At 37.2% G+C, this 24,688-nt stretch overlaps 1 protein-coding gene across 1 annotated transcript in view; it reads right to left on the bottom strand.

The window, feature by feature from the left end:
* The window catches only part of PTPRN2 (protein tyrosine phosphatase receptor type N2), a 485,563-nt gene that overhangs the window by 220,361 nt on the left and 240,514 nt on the right, over window positions 1-24,688 (bottom strand). The window contains exon 11 of the mRNA XM_050709300.1: window positions 13,341-13,405. Coding sequence (XP_050565257.1) covers window positions 13,341-13,405 — 65 coding nt within the window. The remainder of the gene's footprint in view (window positions 1-13,340; window positions 13,406-24,688) is intronic.

The following is a 24,688-nucleotide window of genomic DNA, read 5'->3' on the forward strand; positions in this document are numbered from 1 at the left end:
TTCATCTTTTTTAATTATTATTATTAATATTTTGTCACCTTCATAAGACTTAATTTATCCAACAGAATTTTATCATTTTTGTCTACTTCACAGAATCATGGAATCACAGAATGGTTAAAGGTTGGAAGGAACCTCTGGAAGTCATCTAGACCAACACCTATGCTCAAACAGGAACACTTGGTATCAGCAAAGAAACTGAATTTGTTTGGAGAAGAGCTGAAATTATTTTGCATTAAAAGACAAATATGTTTCAAAATGCAATGAAATCCTGACAATTTGTTTTAAAAAACTTGCTGGCAGATTCTGGCTTTTATAGGTGAAAAACACTCTTCTCTGATTTAAAAAAGAATGATTTTCCTTTTAGCATTCAAATTTGCATGCCAATACACTTTGCATATAATTTACATACCATACCATACCGCAGCCACTTTGTTTCTTATTGTAAAATCCAAGATCAGCTCCTAGCATTTCACAGCTAGGATTATTAAAACATTTCGTTAAGTCAAGTCTGAAGATAAGCTTTCTTCCTGATGTTCCTGGAATTGCATACTAATGGACAGGAAAGGTGAGCATCTAGTTCAGGCACTGGATAGGGCTTTGGTATTTCTCACAGACTTGTTTTCAAGTTCGGGCAATTTCACTTAATATAACTCAGAACCTTATTTCTAAAACAAGAAAAGTGACAATTTTTATTCCCTTTCTTTTCTAGTATTGACTTTTTGAGTGATTATCTGTGATCACTCAAAGGCAGTATTTTTCTACCACTCTGTGTGTGGGAATGTACCAGGTGAGATCCCAGTCCTGTCTAGAAAGCATTACTGTAATGCCCCTGTGACTCAAATCTACTCAGCCTATTTTTTAATTAAAAGACTTATGAAAGGAAATATCAGTTTGGTACAGAATGAAATTTTTCTTGGGTCCACACAAACTGAAGGCAACTTTGAACAGGGAATTTCTTTCATGACAAATATGTGACTTTTAACAAAAAGTTGGGTGACAGAAAGCTTTACTACAGCTTTACTACATCTACAGCTTAGTGTCAGAGCATTCCTGTGGGAAATCAAAGTTCAAGCCTTCACCTGCCTGACACAGAATAAGCATCTTGGTATGAACAAGGAGCTATATTGAACATCCATTTGTCCCAGGTTCTCATAAAATGTCCAGAATATTAAAACATCTGCATAAAGTGAAACAATCACAGGAGGCTACTACCCAGTGCAGTTAATGAGCGCTGTTCCATTGAATTGAGACATGGAGGAAGAAGAGTGCAGAAAATCAGGGTCTTCTTCCTTCTGCATGAGGACCTAGAAGTCTACTCTAGTCTGGCTTTCTTCTATTGTGCTTTCACCAAACAAACATAAAGAACAAACAAACAAACAAAAAAACACACCACAAAAAGAACAACCACTAGGTAAAGGCTTGATTTCATCCTAACTGGAAACCAGGAATGCTCCAGAATATCAAAAAACTCTGCAGCACACAGAACTGTATCCTGCTGAGCATGCATACGTATGGTACTTTTATGGGGAAAATCATAGCACCCATCTATAAGCTGCCTGTGTTACTTCAATAGTCAGTGTGAGTAGCAGATCTCTACCAAGAAGGTGACTGGAAAAGGGACCTGGGACACCAGCTGAGGGCTGTGGAGCACCTGATGTCTCTCCCTTGCCTGTGGTGAACCCAAAGACATTACTTACTACAAAGTATCTTAAGCAGTTAAAATAGGTTATGGATGTTAGTAGTGCGAGTAGTCAGTATTGTATATATTAATTATAGGAAGCACTGTATTGCTTTTCCTCTTCCTTGAGATGTATTGCGGCTTAATGATTCTCTAAACAATGTATCGTCATCATCTCTCTACTTGAGCTAAATTTAAATCAGCATTTCGGTAGAAGCTACAATAACTGATTAGATCTTTTACTGTAAATATTGATCTATTGTAGTTAAAGTTACTTAGTTACATATGAGGCATTCCCTATTCTCTCGGTGATGAAACAGGTATTATTTACACTAAAATTAGTAGCAAAACCTGTAAGAAGGTGAAGTGAAAGAAGAACTTGAAACAAGTTGTACAGCCACATCTGCTGCTCTTCTGCTGCAGAAGACGGTGACCTTAAGAGAACCAATTTAGTGTCTTGTGGAAACATAAAAAGGTAGCTCTGGTCTAAGCACCACTCTGGTCAAATGGGTAATAGAAGAGAACATCAATACTCTCAGGCACATGTCTTTCTAGTGCCAGTAGAATAGGTGCAGGAAGAATAGGTGACTTTATTTTAAGAACAAATAATGGGATTTCCCATAAAATATCTAACGGCCTTACAGTATCTGACACCTGTGTGCCAGACACCTGTATGCTGCTGAATACCCATCTGCTGTATATGCCACATGCATTTCCTTTTTTTTTTTTTTTTATTTTCCCTATATATTTTTTTAAGCTTGGTAAAGCAGTTGATTAGGAAGATAAAGTCTCTGAAAAACATTTTGGACAAAGATGTCAATATAGATTATATATTAAAAGATATCAGGTCTGCCAATACAAGCAAACCACACTCTGCAGGCTGCTTATACTTGCCTATCAATGATTTATTGCACAATTACTGGAATACTGAAATAGTACAAGCTGTTATCTCTGTATTTCTATTTGGTATAAGTTTGATAATGAAAGGATGCAACTTCCTCAACAAGCGATATTTATATTCTAGCTATTCTCTTCCCCTGGTCAGCAAGAATACCCTTTCTTTCAGAGCAGTCTCTGCTTATCTTTCCTTTCTGCTCTTTCCTGCTACAGGCAATACAACTGAATGCTGCTGATATGACTGTTGTCCAGTCCCAAATCTAAAAAACATACCTTATTCAGGACAATGTCTTCAGGAATTAAATAAACTTACTGATGTTGTTTGGAGTTTTAAAAGGACTGGGTCATCCACAACTTTTGTGTGCACGGTGATCAGTAGCCAGATGGTACTGCCAAGTGGCCAGTAGCACTCACAACTCTAAGTAGATCAAAGAAAACAAAACATCCTCCTTTGAAAGGATGTTCTCATAGAGGTGTAAATATTTGGAAGATCAGGAACTTAATGATATATTTAATTTAAAAACTAGGTCATAAAAACCACAGAAAGTACAAGGAAGGACAAGAGATTATGTACAACTACTGGGTTTCCCAGTTTGGACCACTGGAAAACACCAGGTGTACTTGTTGTAGAATAAAATAAATAAATAAATAAATAAATAATTGAAAAAAAAAATGTCAAGGCAACCACTTCTGTTTGGAGACAAAAAATACAGCGTCAAGATGTATTTTTTAACGGAACATTTTAACAGTATTAATTGAATATATTAAATGATACAGAAAGCATACTACTCTCACTTTTTGGACAAACGACAATACATTTTATTCATGTGATACATTTTTTACTGTAAAGAACCTGTTTTGTTCTCCAGCCTGACTCTTCCATTCAGTGCACAACACTCAAAATACTCAGAAAGGTTAGCTCTTCAGGTTGTGCATATGAACACGCAGCTACATAGATACACACACAAAACCCTAAAGCAGCATACTGCACTTATCTTCTTCCCATTTTTAGATCATACATATTTCATTAAGCTTCATGCAGAGTATCTTCTGATTTATGGTAATTGTCAACAAAAGCAAAAAATGCCGACAATTTTAATCCCGCAGTACTGAGGATTTAACTGGGATAAAATTAAAATGTCTGGGGGAGGGGTAGGGGGAACAACCCTACACCCTAAGCCACTGGGAGGTTGACCCTTGAGATGTTGTCAATTTTTTATTTTATTTTATTGTGTTTGTTGTCTGTAGAAGCAGATGCCAGCAGCAACATCTGATGTACTGGACACCTCCAGTGTTATCCCAGCATGCTCATGGCCTGGAGGACTTGGAGTGAGACTAATTTCCATATCAAACCCAATTTAGATGAAACATCTTGGTTTAAAAAAAAAAAAAAAAAAAAAAAAAACAGCGCATCAATAGCCCCTTGATTAGATTTTCATCTCCTGAGCAGACAAATATGAATATTTATTACCATGAATGCAGATTTCCCTCTTTCCATTGCTCTGATCTTGAATATTACCCACTGCTAATTTTTATGAAAATTTGGGCAACATAATGTTTTCACATAAACTGACAGTTCTTGAGATAATCCCGTTATTGTTTGGTGGGAAATGACAGTTTCCGCTTATTCATGTGTTAACAAGGGATTAAATATTGTTTTTCATCACCATAATCTAAGATGGACTGGAAATTAAAATTCAAACATTGTGCATTATCAGAGCTTTGAGGACCAGGATCTGTTTGTATTCACTTAGTAAAGATCTGTAAATTAACAGTTTAACAACCAAGTGAAACCAGTATCATAAAAATAGCACTGACATTTGTGAAATGAAGTCATTACTCCACCTGCTAAAGGTAAAGAGCCAGAGAGAGAAATTGTTCACAAAATGACATCCTTTTGCAAGAGCAAAGTGCACACTGAACTGTTGTCAGCCACAATGATCCTCAGGCATAAATGGACCAGGTCATTTTTCCGTGGTACAGAATCACCTCCCTTTTCCTTGTCACAAGTTCTGATACTCAAACACTTGATATCCTCAGCTCACATTGAAAAATCGCTCTATGATAGGATCCATTCATTGTGCTAAAAGCAGTCATACTGACCCAGGAGCTGTTTTCCTGCATGCCAAAATGCTGTGCTCACACCCTACCTGTACAGATCTCGGTGTGCAGTACGTAGGCACATACAATTCTTCGCTGATATTGGTATTTTGCTGGAGCAGCAGTGTATAGCTATAAAGTAAGTTCTTTTCTCGGTGCCTCTACCTAATGTCCAGCAATGCCAATCAGAGACACCTACATGTGCCAAAGTGAAAATAAAGAGCCCTACCTGATATTCTGCAGTTCATGAGCCATTACTTTGCTTAATGTTTCTACAAAAGCTTTGAGTTACAATTTCAGTTAATTCACAGTCCTATTTAAAAAGCAGCATTCCCCTTTGATATCAGTTAAAACGCAAACAAAACTAAAACTATGCTTAGTGAAAGCAACACAAACATCTGCCTAACTAAATCTTTATACTATTTCATCAGTAAAAACCTTGCTGATACAAGAAAAAAAAACAACAAAAAACAACAACAACAAAAAAACAAAACAGAAAAAAAAACTAGCCTCTACAGAACTAAATTAATTGAAGCCGCATAGTTAAATTCAGAATGTCTTTAAAAATATTCTGATTAAAATCTGTTTTTATATGCCCAAAACATAAAGCCTTGCATTTTGAAGGATGCTGACGTGATGCATATACAGCAGCACCACAGCAATGTTGCCACTAAGGATGGAAACTTAGCAATGCACAAGTGCAAAAGGGAGGATGGGAAGGATGAATGAGAATGTGCTACCAAGCCTTTGGTCTTCACAGAGAACAGATCAGATATTTAGCTTTACAGCCTGGTACTAAAAGAAAAGACAGTAAGTGGCACGACAATTCTTGTAGCTAGACTGAAAAAAAAAAAGTCTGACTCACTACCTGCAACTCAGATTTGAATTCTAAGGAAAACAGATGCCTCAATGCTTATGGCTCAAACCAAATCACAGTGAAGCTGCCTGTCACGGATGGTCCCTGGCCTGGATCTTGCTTAGGCTTAGACTTGCAAGGGAACATTTGGTGCCTGGAGATTGCTACAGGTATGGGGAGTGAATGGGAACCGCCACCTCTTCCTCTCCCTAGATTACCAAATCTGTATTTGAGATTGCTTGAAATCCACGTGTTCCTGCCAGGATCGAGCACTACCCTCTGGAGGCGGCAGAATCTCCCTTCCCAAAATTTCCGACCAGCTCTTTCACCCAAACAATCAAACAGAATTTAATCTCCATGTGCAGTTTCCCCAGCCATCCCATCACAATGAAGATTTTGTTTCCCTCACAATGAGCTGGCTGCTGGTAGAGGGAGGATGCTGACTTTCATGAATCAGTAAGATATCTAGTACAAACAACCACATCTTCCTACGTAAAGATCTTACATATCTTCTCTATGAATATATCAAATGCAGGCTGCTAAATCATAGGGTAGATAATAACATTGATTTTTAAGCAGAATTACCCTGCAGTTTGCTTAGGTAGTCAATGCTAGTATCTAAATCCCTTTTCTCTGCAAATCTATAATGGTTTTTAAGCAATGCTCTGCTTTAAAAACAGTGGTATGACATGGCCTAAAAAAAAAAAAAAAAAAAAAAAAAAGAAAAATCCTTAAAACAAACATATGCTATTTTTTAAAGGAACAATGTTAAAAAAGACAAAAAGAAACAACATGGGTAGGATGCAGAAGTTCCTGAAGCCACAAGGAAAACAGTATCTTGTTTCATTTTACATGATACTGAATAAAAATTGAATTGCTGTAGTTGCCATAGCAACTGCCACATCACTTGGCACTTCTGCTCCTTTAAATCACACAGTGCTACTGTAAAGGAATTCATGAACCAACATGACGCTTGAATACTTGTGCTTTTTACAATATTTCATGAGGAAAACATAAATCAATATACAGTGAGTGTTGTCTCTGAAAATCGGGTTTGCTATACTTTTCTTAACATTATAATCTCCTCATTTTCTTGTCGTGTTCCTTACAAATTTGCAAAGAAGGTGGAGGGCGTTGTCACAATCAGAGCACAAGAAAAGAAATTACTACTGACACCTGATTTTCAAACTGAAGCTGTGACCTGTCACTCAGATGTCAAAATACCTCTGCTATGCAATATTCAAATCAAATACAGGGGATAAACATTGGAATTTTGCCCCTCCACAGCCAGAGATGGTGTGATATGTGACAGAAGACAGTCTCAGTAGCATCCAGGCATCTCTTTAACTTATCAGTAGCTTAAAAGGGAAGGCTAACTATACGCCTAGAGCTAAGCATATTTGAAATATTTGCTAAGTTTACGCCATGATTTGTATTGTTTTAGAATGTCCTGCATACAACATGCAATCACATAAGGTGTATGACAAAATAATGGGGTAAAACAATATATATATATTATGCTGCATATTTTTTGTTTTTTATTTTGCCATTTATTAACACTCTGGATGCAATTTATTAGAAAAGCAGCCCTCTAGTGGGCTGTGTACCATAATGAATAGTTAATAAATAGCATTAACATTATCTCTAAATATTAGCTAAAATGCATTTTGCAAAAACATACAAGATCTTAAATAAATGAGCCATAGAGCTCCATCATTCTCTTTGGAGAAATTTAATGTTCAGTTTAGCTTTATTTCTTAAAGCCCTTGAAGCATTACTTTTAAATGCTGTTTTATGACCAACTTCTGATTAGTATCAGTCTACAATACATGTATATTCACAAAACTGTAAGAATGTGATATTATTCACTGTCAGTAAGACTCCATAAAAGATGTATATTACCAGTAGCATTCTATTTAAGATATAATCTATGAGTTTTTAAGGGTTACACAGCTTTAGAATCTATAATTTGTGGGTGAGGGGTGGAGGGAATAAAGTAAATCATCCTCATTTTGTCTTTGCCAAGAATATTTCGAAGATTGTACTCCTTAAAGTTTTTTATTTAATTATTTTTCCTATCTGTCTCCGTAGCCCTACAGTTACATGCCATAAGGCAAAGAATCCATCTGTGACCTGAAGCATGCCTTGCCCATAGCTATGTTTGTTGGTCCAAAACACCGTCCTCCTGGAAAACCTCGTTCGACTCTTAAACAACACAGCCACACCAATTAGCAACAGCCAACAGTAAGAGCTGGCTGCAGGATCTGTGATCACACATTGCAAGTAACAAGGAAAAAAATAATGTGATTTTATGATCTCTTAGCTAAGAGATCAGTTGAAAAACGTACTGTGGTTTGGGTTAAAAGTTGAGTACTGATGCATGCACAGCTGCTGTGGCTACACTGCTGTCCATATCAGAGCTAAATGACTTTGGGTCCAGCGTCCCTTTCTATGTCAGTGCACCTCTGGGTAACATACCTGCTGCACAGCAGGAGCATTGCAAAGATGGCACTATAAGAAAGTCAGCTAGAATAGGTCCCTGGATAATTTGGGCTTTGCAAGCCAAAAGCCAACCCTTGGCGATGTTACTTAGCAGTCAGAGAAGATCAGAAAAAAAAATGATACCTTACTCTTTGGCAATAGCAAATGATTTGTCAAGTTCTGCACTCACTCCAATTTTTTAAAGGAACTCAACTCCAATATCATTCTCAATCACACAGACATTAATAACAAAATCTGGAAAGAATGGAAGATAATAATTTAGAAATCTGACCTCTTCCCCAAAGATTGCATATTATTATTGCACATCCTCTAGCTTTACTAGAATTTTTTCAATGCAGATTTCTTTTATTTATTGTAGTAACAGCACTTATTGCAATATCAATATAATTCTAGGCCTATCAAAATTTCTATAATTGGGAATATCCCGAAACACCAAAATATCACTGATCTATTTTAGAACATCTATAGATACAGTGAAGTGTTCATTTCACATATATTTTGGGTTACTTCCACTTTGTTTAAAAAACTATTGTAATTTGTATATCGGTCATAATGTTAGAAAAATGTTTCATATTCTACAAACATATTTACAGTTCCAGTGATAAGTGTATTTTGTGTTAATTTAAAATAATATATCCCAGGGTGGGTGTTGTTTTACCAGGTCAGAGACAGTGCCATTCCCTTGGTTTGTTTTGGGCCTTAATTCAGATACATTATTATTTAAATCACACTCTTAGCCCCCCAAAACTGATTTGAAACATTACACTTTCTTGAGCCATTGGAGACCCTGACTTGAAATTGTGGAAATTTCAGCCGAACGCTGGCTTAAGCAGTTATTTTTCCATTGTATTTGAACCACCATTTGAAAATTTCTTGAACTGGAACTGGGCTTGAACCAGAGAAATGCTGATCACAGCCAAGCTCAGAGTGGCACTGAACTGAGAAATACTGTGCTTTTGTAATAATTTCAAAGTGCTTAAAGGCTGAGAAAAAAAAAATGTGGTTAAATTCCTAAGGGTTTTGGAAGGAATTCCAGGTTGCCCAGTGGACTCTGTGTGGGGTTGTGGATCTTGGTGCCTGCCGAGCTCCCTAGGGCTGCTGAAGCTCCTGGGTACAGGTAGTGGGATGACCTCTCCATGCAATGGGGCTGCCAGCCCTGCCGAACCCTGAACTCAGCTGGATCCAGGTGGAGCCATGCTGTGGTAAGGAGGATCTCCCTCCACGTGGGACGCAATACTCCCCATCAATCTGGGAGACAGGAGAATGGAGTCCTGCAGTTTGGCTCTTCAGGCTTCTTACCAGTGCCATGTCTCTTATAGCATTCTGTAAATATGCACCACAGTACCACAATATTTACACTCACACTTTCATATACACTCAACTATAGGAGGTTCTTGAACTACTAAAGGTGACCTTAGGACTGCAGAGATTTGCTTCATGAGGGGGAGATCAAAAGAAAATACCTCAAAGGCAGCTTCATCCTATCTGAATAACCAGGAAGGTGTGAAAAGCTCATGATGAATTTGTGAGGCACAAACATCATACATGACAATCATAGAATCAGTAAGGTTGGAAGAGACCTTCAAGATCATCTAGTTCAACTATCCCCCTACCACCAATGTCATCCACTAAACCATGTCCCTAAGCACCACGTCCAGCCTTCCCTTGAACACCCCCAGGGACAGTGACTCCACCACCTCCCTGGGCAATGTCTGACAATGACTCAAACAAACCTTGAATGGTTACCATTTAGGAGTTTCAGAGTTCTTGTAGGTGCTAGAAGACTCAGAGTATAAGATAAATGTCTTGGCAAATACAATGTCATAGGTAACTGGTAATATAGCAATGCACACATCTTCAGGATTTTTACATCAGCACTGGTTTTCTCTACAGCAGTTATTACTGTTTTTCTGGTATAACAGCCATCTTACAAAAGAGATAGGTGCCAAAACAATTAGCTCTTTAGGAGTGATACACAGTGCCTCAAATCCCAGTCCAACTCTCTGGCTTCCCAGAACCCCGAATATTCTGACAGCAAATGTTAGATGTTGAAGTAAATTTGCTGTGAAAGTAGCAGTAAGGGTCTGTTGTTCTGCAATGACCTAAAAGCTTTGCTTACCTGCATTAGTTACCAGACAATGCTCTGCACTACATCACAGAATGGCTGATGTTGGAAGAGACCTCTGGAGGTCACCTGGTCCAAATCCCTTCCTCCAGCAGGGCCACCTAGAACAGGGTGCCCAGGTTCATGTCCAGGTGGCTTTTGAAGATCCCCAAGGAGGGAGAAATATATATATCACCCAAAACCTTAACATGAAATGTATAGAGCTTTTAAGCTAATGTCCTGACACATGAGCTGCTTTTTCTTGCAGATAAGGAACTCAATTTTAATCCTCCTGAAGTAGAGCCAGAACCTACTCTAAACTTACACAGTGCAGCTAAATTCAGCTGTATCCAAAAGACTCACTGAGTCTGTGGAAATCTTTTGTATGACATAGGGATGATGAAGTGTGTTGTAACTGTGGTAAACTTCAGACCCATATTGTTAATGACTGTACGGCACATGTTTATGCAGTGGCATAAAAGGAATTCATCAGCCCTTCCCAGAGTTGCCTGAATGGTTCAGTAAACTTGGCATGAATTGTATTGTTGCTTTTGAAATGCTTTTCTTGAGAGAGAGACTGAGGAGCTCTGAGAAGCATTTCACCTCTCCATAAGAGAGAGTTTCCTTCTACCACAGCTTCTCCTCGCTATAAGAGAGAGAATTTCCTTCACCCAAAGCCTGGCATCTAAACGTTTCTTGTTGAGGCACAAATCCTGTTAAAAATAGACCAAGACCTAAACCAGATTCCATTGTCCAGAGCAACACATGAATTATTGCTGAGCTTAGAACGGTTCCTGTATTTGTTTATATAGCTGTTCCATTTGCCACCAGTATCTCAGGTATTTTTCTCCTGAGCTATTTCAGATATGAAACTCGCCATACAAAATAATCCCTTTCATTTTACAGTCCCACAAGTGAAGATTTTATATCCATTAATTTTGTCATGAATCTGACCTACTGTCCAAACGAAAAGGCCATTTCTCATTCTGAAACTGAAGTTTATTCTAAGTACTTCTGATCTGAGCATCTTGATTTAGATTTACAGCTAGCATTACATATAAGTTTATTCTTACAGTGTGAAGCTAAAAATCTCCTTATTAAATAAAAGTTTTTTTCATTGTGTTAAAATATGTACTTTGCTATTTTGATGTTGTTAAATACCAGGTTGAATCAAAAACAAACTGCAGAAATGGATTAACATAGTTTGATTTAACCTGAAGTAAACTGAATCTGATACTCTATCAACGAAGAAACAACTTGGTTACAGCACTCCATTATTTTTCATGTAGGTGAGACTGCAGAAATGTATTCATTATGTACACAATCATAACTGATAAGACAGAAACAGGAATATACACAGCTGGAAGAATTCACATCTAACAAAAAAAAATATAAACAGCTGAATAAATGCTCTTCCATCACCTTAATTTTTCCAAATGTAACCTGTAATATATTAGGCCTCAAATGTCTTCTTCCCTTTGGTTAACTCATTTTCACTTTTTGCCTTCTAAAAATATGTATTTGTCAGAGTGTAAAACACAAGCTTCTGTCAAATCAAGTAGTATCACCATAAAAAAATAAAAAAATAAAAAATGATAACCTAAATATATGAGAAGTGAGTTCTGCAGTGACAAGTGACTACTCTTACTAGCCCAAGCACAAGAACCAGAGTAAGGAGATCTCTAGCCTAAAAGCTTTCAATTTTTCCCAGTCCTACTAGCTGGTCTTAAAAGAACTAGGAACTCCTCAAGGCTATGTTGCCAGTACATGCTTAGACTACCATGGTTACAACAACCTTATTATTAGAACGGATTAATGATGCATTTAACAGGTGACAATTTCTTGCATTTCAAATGTGTGAAAGTGCTCTCTTTCTCCATTGACTGTTATCTTATATGTATAAGATAACAGTTCATTTAATGGTAAGCCAGCTGGAATCCATTCAGTGACAGGAATTAGATGAAATACGTGGAGGTATTTCATCAGCATGCAGAATTCCATTGAATTCTGGGTAACAAAATGTGGCTTCCATAGTTATGAGCAACAGTTTTGGTTCTCCTGTTATTTACCAGAAAAGAAGGCTTGGGGACAGCACAAACACAAGCTTCACTCTGGCCTGAAGTCAAGACATCCTGAGGTGTGCATCCAGGATACACCTCCCAGCTCTTGAGTTCAGGCACCCTTGAATCCCCCAACTAGTTAAATCAGCTTCACTTAAGGAGAGATACTGGCTTTCATTTTCTAATGATTTTACCTACATTGTTTTCGAAGATCAAATTCCTACAGTTTTGACCCCAAGAATCTCAGCATGTCTTACTGATGGTACCTCTTCAGGACAAAGTCTTTTCAAAATGTCAATAAAGTTATACAAAGAATCTCAGAAATACTGGCAAGGTAAGTTCTTAAGCATGAACTGATAAAAACCATAAATAGTGAAAATGAAAATCAGTAGGAAAAAAAAAAGTAGTTGAATTCCTTCAGTACGTTACAAGTTAGTTATTCATTATTCTCAATACTTAGAATAATGTAATCACAAGAAAAAGGCATTTGTCTAGCCCTGCGAACATTCACCACTAGATAAATTACTTAAGTGAAAAGGAAAAAAAAAAAGATAACTGTGTACACAAAATTAGCACGAGAATTAGCAATCAACTGAAGTTCATGCAAGGTTCTTAGCAGATAGCATCATCTTTATTAATAAATGATGAACTGCTTAGTGGAGTTTTTGCTTAGTGATATCATCATAATAACAGACACGTTTTATTTATGTTTCAAGTTGCATCCAAAATAACCAAATCATTCACTGACAGATTCTCTCTAACAGCTGAAGAGCCTTTACCTCAAATTTAAACTTTCGTTGATCTAGATGAGCTACCACTCCAACAAAACCAAGGGGAATAATACAACAACTTCAGTTGCTGTGCTCATCTTTGGGGATTTTGTTCCTGTGATACAACAAAGCAAAAAAATGTATTTCTTAAAGCCGGCTGCACTTTCCTCGTAAGGATGGTATTTTTTTCTCTGTGGGATACAGTGCTATTTGTGCAGCAGATTGTATTTTGACAGATGCAACTGTATCATAAAAAGGCCCTTAGCACTATCAGACTGGTAGTTCACAAACATTCATGAGCTCCAGGATTTCATACAAAAAACACAACAATTAAAATGTTTTTGAGAGTATAAAATGCCCCCAAGCCACTTACCTCCCCCACGCCAGTCTGCAAAATTCTCAGCCCAGTTGTTTTCTCAAGCTTCTCTTTGTTCAGGGCTGCAAGGAAAATTAAGATTGAAAGAGTTATGGGAAAGATGAAATATGCACAATTTTGCAGCACTTATAATATAACCAACCTTCCTTCCTATCCTCCATCATCAAATTCATGACAGTCCCTACCTACACCATCTACGGAATATTTTTCCCTGACAGCAACACCATCTATTCAGTGTTTTGAATACATAAGTGTGCCATTAATTGTTCACCGTTATATAAAAAAGCAAGCCAAATTAATTCTTGCTCCCTTGTATACACAGCATCACATATTTAACACATGCACAATATATATGGGAAGTTCTCTTTTGTAGAATCTTCCCACTGTCTTTCTTGCAGCGAGGAGCAGGGCAGCATCTTACCACTGCAATGGAACTGTCACTGTGTAAGACCTTTCAGAATAAATGACAGTCTCACCTAGCAGGGAAGATAAATAGTTTATCTGACAACACTGGGATGCGATGCACAATATTTTTCTTTCTAAAATTGAGATTTTTTCCTATTTATCAGCTTCCATATCAGTAAAAGCATCCAAAAATAATCAAGCATAAAACAGCATAAAAATATAAAATAGAGATAGTAATAACTGAAACTACATCTATACTTGTAACCTAAAAATGTCCTGGGCATGGACTTGAGCACTGTTGCCCATACTAAACACGTATGAGATTATTTCCAGCTGAGAGTGTGGGTAAAGTCACCCTGTTTTGGATAGGAAGATGTTAACCATCTAGATGCACACTGTGTCAGTTGGATGCCTGGCCAAAAAACAGACACCTGGCCTGTTTTATTTACTAATAAAAATGAAACCTTACAGCCTTATTAAAGTCTCCTCACTTTAGCCATCTAGTCATTGACTATCTAATCCAAGTGAGTCATCTAGGTTCTCTCTGCAGTCAATGGAAAGAGTTGGACATTTAATATGGTGAGTCATCCCACATGTCTTACACACATCAGGAGGCACCCTTCTCTTTCCATTGATTACTGGGACAATTGGGATAGACTTAGCTTCTCAATTTATGTTGGCTGAGGGAAATATTCCTACCGGAAAGCACAAGAAGTGTGTCAGAATATATTATAAACAGTTAAATTACTGCGGAAAAGAAATATTTTTTTTGTTGTTTTCATTTTGGAAAAATACACTTTAATTGCTGCTGCTTGAAACATTCAGAACAATTCACATTGCAGCAGACAGTTCTTAGAAACAATATTGTGAGCTGATGTTTTATTTAGTTTGTCCAAAGTGTAACCCAAATGACTCAAATTTATATCAGAGGCAAGTCGTTTCATCAGGGCTCATTTTCACCTCATATATCCAAAATGTGGAATGATTTTTGTAAGGCTTTGTATGTGCAAAGACTCAAAAAGTAAAAATTCAAGCAACTGCAATACCAAGAAACTTTTCTGACTTCCTCCATCAAGGGATGAATTTTGCACATGATTTAAATGGAGAGGAAAGCTCTGTCCAGCTTTTTGACCCAGCTGTTGAGCTGATAGGAGCATGGACTCCCTAGATCAAACACATGGCTTGCTGGATTTGAGCCTAAAAAATAGGCACAATACTCACATACTTAATAGTTATACCATGCTTTACACATTCACAAACATATTTATTCTACCCAGAGTCACTGGGACTACACTACAAGCAGAGCTGCCTGGATCAAATGATTTGAGGCTATATTTCCTTTGTTATATATGTTGTGCAGTAGAAATTGCCAAAGAGTAAGTAAATCTTTGCAAACAAGCTTGATTTTCATCTTTGAGACAGACTCTGGACTGTGTTGCTTCATGGATGGCTGATGACGTGCTATGCTGACATTCACCTGTTTGGATGTGCCATGTCATCGAAAGATGTGCCAAGCTAGCACACTGACAGCCTCACACCCAACATATACTTTAATGGCATATTTCTAACAAATGCAAAAATTTAGAATATTCATAAAAACAGGAAGCTCTATGGCCTCCTTCAAAGAAACTGGAGTTTAAAAATCATTCTTTGGTAATTTGGGATAAATAAAACTGTGGAGCACAGTGGCTGCAAAATAAATGATGTACAAGTAAACAAAACGGTTTAAATACCAGTGTATAATTTTCAACCACACGAATAGGTAACAGAAAATACCAGATCTACTGAATCACTGGATTTTGTAATTACTATCACATATTTGACCAACCTTCTTCTCACAGGTTTCCTGCAGACTTCATTTTTTGAAGCTTTGCTACATAAAGTGTATTTAACACTCCCTTCCCCCTTGATATTGGCTAAAAGAAAAAGGACAGCTCTGACAGCCGTGCTAACATAAACCCTGCCAAAATTAAGAGGCATGAAGTCACGATGTGTTACTGATTAAATCAGAACCTGAAAATGGTCGAGCTCAGGCACTGTCAGACTGGGGAGAGAGAGACAGCCAACTGTCTCCAGCATCTTCACTCCAGGCGTGTACAGGAGCATATTTTAGCTACCCTTGAGCTCCACAAGCAGTTCAGGAAGGTCAACAAATTCTGTCAAAAACAGCGGTGCCAAGGCTAAAGCATCAACCACATATCAAGATGCTGCTTGAAGCTGCTGAACATTGAATAGAACTTCTTAACTTTTGCTATCTGTAGTTGAGAATTTAAGACGATAAAACATAGTCAATAGCCTATAAATAGATGAGGAAGGAGTGGTGGGAAAATAAATTCAGATATTTAGAACAAGCTACTAATCCTTTGAAAACTGGTCTACATTTTAAAGGGTATTTTAGTGTACTACCTACAAGTTTTTACTCCAATACAAATATTCAGCAGATAATGTTTCTGCTGCAAATGTAATGAACTAGAAACAATAATCCTAGGTAACGTGGTATATTACACATTCCACCAAAGTTGATATTTTATGGCCATGGTTTATGGTCCAGAAATACTAATGCAGGACTGACACTCATCAGCAAAGAGGAATAATAAAAACAGCTACTCAAAAATAAATAAATAAATAAATAAAATAAAATAAAGAAGAAAAAAAAATCCCAACCCAGTTAGCTACATTTAAATCCTTTTTTTTTTTTAATCTTCCACTGAAACAAAAAGGGCTTCCAAACACACAAAAAAGGAGGCCTTTAAATTAAATTCACTAGATGAAGGATATGCAAATTACCTGGAGAAGCGGAGCCCTATAACGTTCTCAAAATTCTGCAATAGCCTATTTAATTAGTATTTTAATTTATCAGAATAATTCTTTGCACTTGACAATTTATGCAGTATTCCATATAATTAAGCACGTAGCTACAGTGGAATAATTTTGCCTACTCTCTGTATACCAGTTATTTTAACCTGAAAAAATCTGTGGAAGTCTCTTCTGTGATCTAAATTACAATGGGGACAACTTAATGGCTTTGCTCTATTAGAGAGCACGATGAGGGTGTTACTGAGTGTTTAAGGGTAGTGATTGTCACTGTTCATAGTCTTCACTAACCGGAGGGAGGTCTGATGTGTTTTCTGAGGGCTAACATTTATTTCCTTCAGCAAAGTTATCTGGCAGTGGCATAGTCAGGAATTTGAGTGCCTAGTTTTGTCATTGGCAGGTTTGACCTCAGAGCCCATTGGTTATTAGGAGAAGCAAGTTATAGATGGCTTCGAGCAGACCTCCAGTCTCATTACAGCACTTCTGGAAGAAGAAAGTACTGAGAAATGAGTAAAAAAGCTTTGCTATAAAGCAGGTTGCCAAGCACAACTGCACCCTTCAGCATACTTGTGGGAGCGACGCACACACTGGCACAAGTGGGACAAGGGAAGGGTTTCTGCAGGAGGCTTTTGCAGTCTGTCTCCTGCAATGCTGCAGGATTTACCCACTCCAGGGAAAAAACCATCCTAAGTATGAAAAGGATAGGAAGATGGTGTCACTCACAAGGAAACTTTATTTTTCTGCTGTGAATCTTACTTTGAGGGTGTGTTTTAACTAATTAAACACAGAAAACAAAAGTACTTACAGCCATACAATTCCCCTGACCTCTATTATATGCCCATTTTAGAATAAGTCAATTCATGCCCTGGACTCACTAACTATATTGACTGGACCTCCAGTCAATAAAACAATAGAGGGCAATTAATTCAGATTTACTGTCTAATGAATTCTACACCAACCGTCCTCTTTCCATACATTTGTTGCAAAGCCCCTTTCATAAAGATACATTCAGTACAATTTCATCTATTTTCCTGTCTTTGAGGAAAGAAAAGGGAAAAGGAGGAAGGGAAATCCAGGGAGATGGTATTTAACACAGCTTTTAATTTTTAAACACATTTCCCAAATCTAACACAAGCAGATGTTACCTTTATTTACACCAAGTTAGTTTTTGCTTCCTCCTGCCCTACCTTCAGATTATAGAGAAAGTTTCTTTATAGAGTGAACAAGAAAGTCTGTCTTTATGCCTGGTGGACTCATGCACATGGGTGGCTTGCATACAGGCAGACAGAAAAACCTTTGTCTCTTGCGATTCAATGAAAATGGATTCCCATAATGTTTGGCCTTTCTGTTGAGAAGTCCCAGAGTAAGCCTGCTTTTGCATTGTTGATGCATCTCCTGAAACTGCTGAGGCAGTCACACCACTAAATGAAAGGAAGCAGATTAAAAAAAGACACAGGCAGTTCAGCACTCTCTAAATTTTTTAGAATATCAGATATCTGGATATGTTATATTGGTTTTCCCACCTGCTGTACTTGTCATTGTTGGAAGTAATTAAAGCGCATTTTAATGAACTTTGAATTAGATACTTAGGTACCCCCATGTTCAGAAGAACAGCATACACCTATGCGCCTCCCTGGGCACTCCTTCTAGGAGATGCACCCTGTGAACTCTTCTCCCTGGGCAGGAGTAGAACCAGACTGCAAGTAAATAAGTCATGAAACACAACATAAGAATCCAAAATGCTCCAGCTAGGAACAAAAACGACTAACTCAAGTAGATACAAGGAGAAGAAGGTTCCCTTTACTCGATTTTACAATTCAGTTAGTGATGGACAAGTAAGTTTACAGGCTGCGGGCAAAAGGTATTTTGCCCTCCATTCATTACTGGGTGATGGAGTGAGATTGTAGCTTCATGTGTAATTTCTAGTTAACTAGCAGCCAGGCCTAGAATGAGAATGGTTACAGAGACGTCAAAGCCACATATCTGCACTAGCGACAGCCTGCTAAATATTATGTCATATTCAATTTTCAAGTCATTTTTCAAATGATTTTAATTAGATATTGTTTCAATCTCACGTGCATTAATTTAATTTCTGATATCAACATTTCAGCTTTCAATCTGCTCAGACGCAGTACCTTGCTGCCTGGAGTAATTTAAAATATCATTTGCATCTCCAGCAATTTTCAAGGCACACATCCTTTACAACCTGCTGTAGCCAATAAAACTAACAGATGGAAATTCAGGCAGTGTTCACCACTCCCTGTGCACCTTTGGAATCTCACAGTTTTTGGTGCAAGATAGACAAATCTACATGTACACAATCAAGGAATTTTCCATCTCTGTTTGTCTTTAATTCTGTTTAAAAATACACAAAAACTCAATTTGTCAGGCAAATAGCACTGCATATTCCCATAAGAGAAGAATTGGCCCATACTTGAGTAGCTAGCAAGAGCTGTAGATTTTGTTCAACTCTTTCACTAAAATGACGTCACTTTCTCTTCTCTAAAAACATTTACCTCCCATGTCCCCGAAGTCCCATGGCCAGATAATGTTGAAGCTTAGAGCAGCAAAGATCTAATATATCAGGACCTCACATAGCTCTCTATTTGCATAGATTAGGCATGTATTTTAAGCATATTCTTTCTGTCTGACTGCCTGTATTGATTTATTTTTACTGATTTAATAAATAGCTGCTCAATTATATGTTTTCCTGTAACTGTTCTTTAAAATGAGCACACTGCTATTTTAAAATATGATATTTAAATTATAGTAGAGGAGTTTGGGATATATTAGATAATATTTTTGCATTTCTCTGGAGCATTTATGTTAATAGTGGGCTCCCTCTCTGCTAACTCCATCTGTCTCAGCTAAAATGTCTATTGAAGTTCCCTCACTAGTCAAGAGGAGCAAACAGGTATCACCGGAGGTTGACTTATCTCATCTTGAGATAGGTATCATTTTCTCATCGTATAGAAACATATATAATGAACATATATGATCATATATATGGATACATATGTAAATACTTAGGGTCAACCAATCCTTTTTTTTTTTTTTTTTTCATAGGCAAGCCCTTGCAAGAAACATATATATACAAGCTCCAAAATACTTCAGCAGTAAAACAGCCTTACAGACAATGTAACAGCTACAGAGAGGAGTTTTGAAGGCACAGTGTCAACTTGGGGCAGCTTCTGGACTCTTCTCACAGAGGCCACCCCTGCAGCCCCCCTGCTACCAAATCCTTGCCAAGAAAACCCAATACAATGCAAAGGTTGTGTTCCTGAAGTATAAACAATACCAGTTTATATGAATTAGCATTGTAGAAATGCATATCCTTTATCTGTTGTAGATACTGTCTTGCAGAGCTTCAGAAACCCATTTTCAAAAAGTCTCCTAAATCATATAAGTCCATATCCATCAACAGAAGAGCATTGAGTACTAAGAATAAAAATAGCCATGCTTTAGTTATGTATGTTTTACAATAGATAACATAACTTCAATGAACTTTCAACAATGACAACTTTTAATACTGTTAACCACTTTACCAGTAATAATTACATGCTGCATGTTTCCTTATGCTTTATACAGTGTATGTATGTGTAATAATTTGCTTGCATACTTAAAGTATTGATCCAATATTTATAGCTAAAGGTGTACTAATTCAGCCCGTGTTAGCAGAAAATGAAAAAAAAAAAAAAGCACAAACAAACAACAACAAAGTGTTGTTCCACCATGGGAAATCAGAAATCAAAACATTAAAATTTGTTCAAATAAAGATTCTCTGGCAAGTTTTATCTCCATACAGAAAACTCAGATAAAACACTGCAGCATGTTGAGCAGAAGTCAGAGCAGAATATATTCAAGCAGACCAATGCAGCATGAGCACTGATGCAAGTGCAGACCATTTTTCTCAGCGATCTCCCTCCTGGGCTGATTGCTAATGTCTAGACCAACATTTTAATTGTACTTTTTAAAGTCCCAGTCAGCTTAACATTAAACTTCACCATCATATGTTCAGCCTTAACATTTACAAATTACAAGGCAAGCTTTGTGGTCCCAGGGGATGGAGGGTAAGAAGGACCATCTGGGTCTCTCTCAGCCATTCCTAGTGTGGGGAAGGAACACCTTCACAACACTGTAGAAAGTAACACTCCATAAAATGAGCTTAAGGCCAAAGCTTCTTCTTTTTCCTTCTAAATGAACAGGATTTTGGAATAGCATTATAGAAGAACAGTTTAGCTGCCTTCTTTTATTTATAGTTAAGAATTTAACAGATTGTTTTAATTTTCTTGTGATGAAAATACTACAAAAAATCAAACACTTGGATAACAGTTAGTTGGCTTTTCAAGGGCAGCTACATATTCTAGAGTTGTGTATCTCCTTTTTGCTTCTATTTGAATATTTTCTCCTTCCATATACCTCATTTTAGTCCCTCAGGATATCTACTGCATCTCTTTCTGTGCATTGTTTTCATATAGGCATTGTCTGTACTCTTGAAAAATATAAACTGCTATGTAAGATCTGTTCCTTGTCCTTTTAGCATTTTAGGAAAAAATATAAGTTTCTATGGCCATCTCCATCTAATGGGAACAAAAATATTTAACTACCTAGTGTCTGGGGACAGTAATATCTAAAATATATTTTCTCCCACATTCTCTCTTTTCTAGCAATATTAATTGTGGTGTTTTCTAAGCAGAAAGAACCAGCAAAGTGATTCAGAAGTTGGTACTTATGATAGTTGCAGCTTCACAGAAATTAAAGAATTACAGCTATCTGGACTTTAACTGCACTTGTGTGGTTTCTCTGAAATGGATATGTCATTAAGGCAAGGAAAAGGATTAGACCATCCTTCCAGGAGCCTACCAGCTACGTTTTTTATAATTTCCTTTTTTTTTTTTTCTTTTTTTCGGTATGAAACGAATGAAAGGACTCAGGAAAAGTGAACTAAGAACTGTTGTTGCTCATTTATAGCAGGGTTCCACTCCTCTGAAGACTCCCCTGGAAAGTACAGTGACCCTCTTTGATATTGCAATGCATAAAATTTATAAATACACATATTGGCTTCTAGCTATTAAGCCTCATCTTCATTATGCTATACTTTTTTAGCATTCCTGTTTATACCACTTGGAGACTTCTCATGGAAACAGCCTGAAATGTAGTGTGTAAAGCACACTACAGCCTGTAGATGCTGTAGTGTGTTTGCACTGGTATATGAGAAATTTAAGGGGCAATACCACTAATTCTCAGCATGCCAAACTCTCTCTATTTTTAATAAATATACATGCAAGAACTGTCATTTTTTTTCCAGTTTTTTCTTCAACTTCCACAGTTAATAAAACAGTACCCTCTAGGTTCATTTCTTTAATGATCCAAAACACGACTACAAGCCATGCTATTTGTTATTCATCTGCAACTACACTTAATGTCATCCTCATGGCACAAATGTAACAAGACTGAGTTGGGAAAACATTAGCAATATTTCAACTGACTGGTTCACTAAATCATGAATAACACAGTTAATGCAGAAGGTCATTCACTAACAAAATCTATTTGCTGTGCCCTCAGAATAAAATGAAAATATTTATTACCAAGAATGCCACTAGTAACAAGAGTCACAATAAAGCTTTCAGGTGGGAGTGAACAGGGATGATGTTAACTTGCCTATCATTACTCATAATGATTTTTCATAATACTATTTCAATGAAAATCTGGCATGCTATTTTGTTAACTTTAAAAGAGTTACTTCAAAAAAAAAATTAGCAAAAAGTGGAAGATTCTGGAAAACCTGATTGTAAATTCCGAAATACAGGCCCAATGTTTTTTAAGAGCACTTTAATCATGTCATAAAAAAGCATCATGTTTACTGTTGGATGGGTGAAGTACAAAATAAAGAGGATGAATGCTTGCCTATGGAAATGACTGTCCTAAATTCATTTATAGAATTTGCATATGCATGGATGCACATATATGCACATTTGATAGGAATGATGAGAAGGATTTAACAGAAAAGACATGACTTTAACAGAAGTGTATGAAGAACTGTTGCTTTGCAGACCATGAGGACAGCTTTACAGGGAAAGGTTAAAGTCCTTATTGCCAGTCTCAGAAGACTTTTCTTCAGAGTTTGTTGAGTAGCTATCAGAAGTACAAGTCCTGTACACCAAAAAATCCAGTGAGTGTTTCCACATTTTCTACATTTTCCCAGAGCCATCCTTACTTTAGGCAGAAAGGATTGCTGAAGTCATACTCAAAATATTACTATCACTATTATTATTACTACTAATTATTTATTATTATTATTATTGATGTTGTTGTTATTGTTATTATTAATTGTTATTAATGTATCACCTATTCTTCTCAGAGCCAGGAACCTCAAGAGTACAGCACTGTGCAACACAAAACTAACAGGTGGTTCCCATGCAAATGACTTTAAATCTACCAAACATCTGGAGACAGTGAATAGCTACAGACAGGAGTAAAATGACAAAGAATTAACATTACGTAACAAAATAGCAGCATACCAAGCAACATCCATCCACACAGCGTTCTTTCTCTTATTTTTTTTGGCACAAGAAATGATGTGATCAGCTAAGCCCTATAAATCCTTTAAAAGCTGCAGCACTTTCCCCGCTTCACTGTTTAGAGGAGCAGAAGAGATTTATTGGCAGGGTTAAAATAGGGAGAAATGGCAGGAAAGGGCCCTATGATCAGCTCTCCCAGAACAGCTGGAAGCAAAGGCAAAGCTTTCCTTTTCTGTAATTGGAGTGATGGGGAGATCTCTCTTTTGCAGTAGGCTTAACCCAGTGCTGATTGGCATGAGTCTCTGCTGGCATCGTCTCTCCTCTAACAATGCTCTGAAAACATTTTTTCAGACTTCTTTACAAAGTGTTAAAAAGGATACCTGGGCTTCCCCGCTCCCTGTAGGTTCAGTTCAACCCTAGTGGATTATAGGTCAGATTATAAACCTCTCGTTGGGCAAAATGCCATTCTGTATTTCAGAGCTCTGTTCACTTTGTGGGGGAATCCTATGTTCAGAAAGAAAAGCATTTCTGTCACATTGTTTTTTAAAAAGAAATCATTAAGAAACTGCAGAAATAATAGAACAGAAGAAGATTAATTGAGAGAGTGGGAGGTTGTGGACTAATGCTCTTTATCAAGAGGTATTCCTGCAGGTAAAAACATTTACTGTCACTTAAAATGCCAGCTACGCACTCTTATGAGTACCCCTTCATCCTTTTGACAAAATGTGCATCCTTAGCAAAAAATCTTCCATACGTACTTTCTGAGCTTTCCTGGTAAACTTTGACTGACATGGTTTACAGAGCAATGGCAGAGGCAGTTCCACCAACAGATACCAGATACGAGGCAGAGGTAACCTCTGTCAAGGGTACGAAAACCACTTTCATTGGCACTGATGCATTCAAAAGAGGACATCGGCCCACAGCCTTTATGAGACTGTCAGACTTGTATGGATTATGCAATTTAACACATAGAAATCATTACTGCATACAATTTACGATAAACGTAAATGAAATGACTATCCGCTTTATGCATACACGGGCATAGGTCACTATTAGAGTGTCAGCAATTTCAAGCAATTTCTGTATGCCATTTTCTGCAAAAATTAGCACAATAGCTTCCTTATGGGGTGAAAATCTATAGGAGAGTTAAAAGCTTGATGAGATGTTTGTTCCATTTGGGCAGGCAGACTTTCTCCCACCAGGACAGGTTCTAAGGCCACCTAGGGCTATGCATGAAGCCATCTGTGCAGCACCCTCCCCTCCCTCAGCACAGGCCTCCTGTATGTATCTTTGAGAGCACATACAGAGCTTTTCCTGTATGTATCTTTGCTAAGCACCAGCCTTACAAGAAGTATTTGTTACTGGAGAAGAGAAGGAGCTATCAAAAGGCCAGTACAGACAATGACTTCCTTAGGAGATAATTTTGTGAGGAAATGGTTTGCATATATCCTGACTCCTCTTTTGTAGCCTACAGGATCCATGACTGATTTCTAAAGGAAAGGATGCACTTGTGAAAGCAATTTTACATTCCTTATATATATATAATATTTATATTATATATATATATACATATTATATTATATATATATTATATATATAAAATTA

Source organism: Cygnus atratus, chromosome 2 (assembly GCF_013377495.2).
Source record: "Cygnus atratus isolate AKBS03 ecotype Queensland, Australia chromosome 2, CAtr_DNAZoo_HiC_assembly, whole genome shotgun sequence".
In the NCBI taxonomy this organism is placed as follows: domain Eukaryota; kingdom Metazoa; phylum Chordata; class Aves; order Anseriformes; family Anatidae; genus Cygnus; species Cygnus atratus.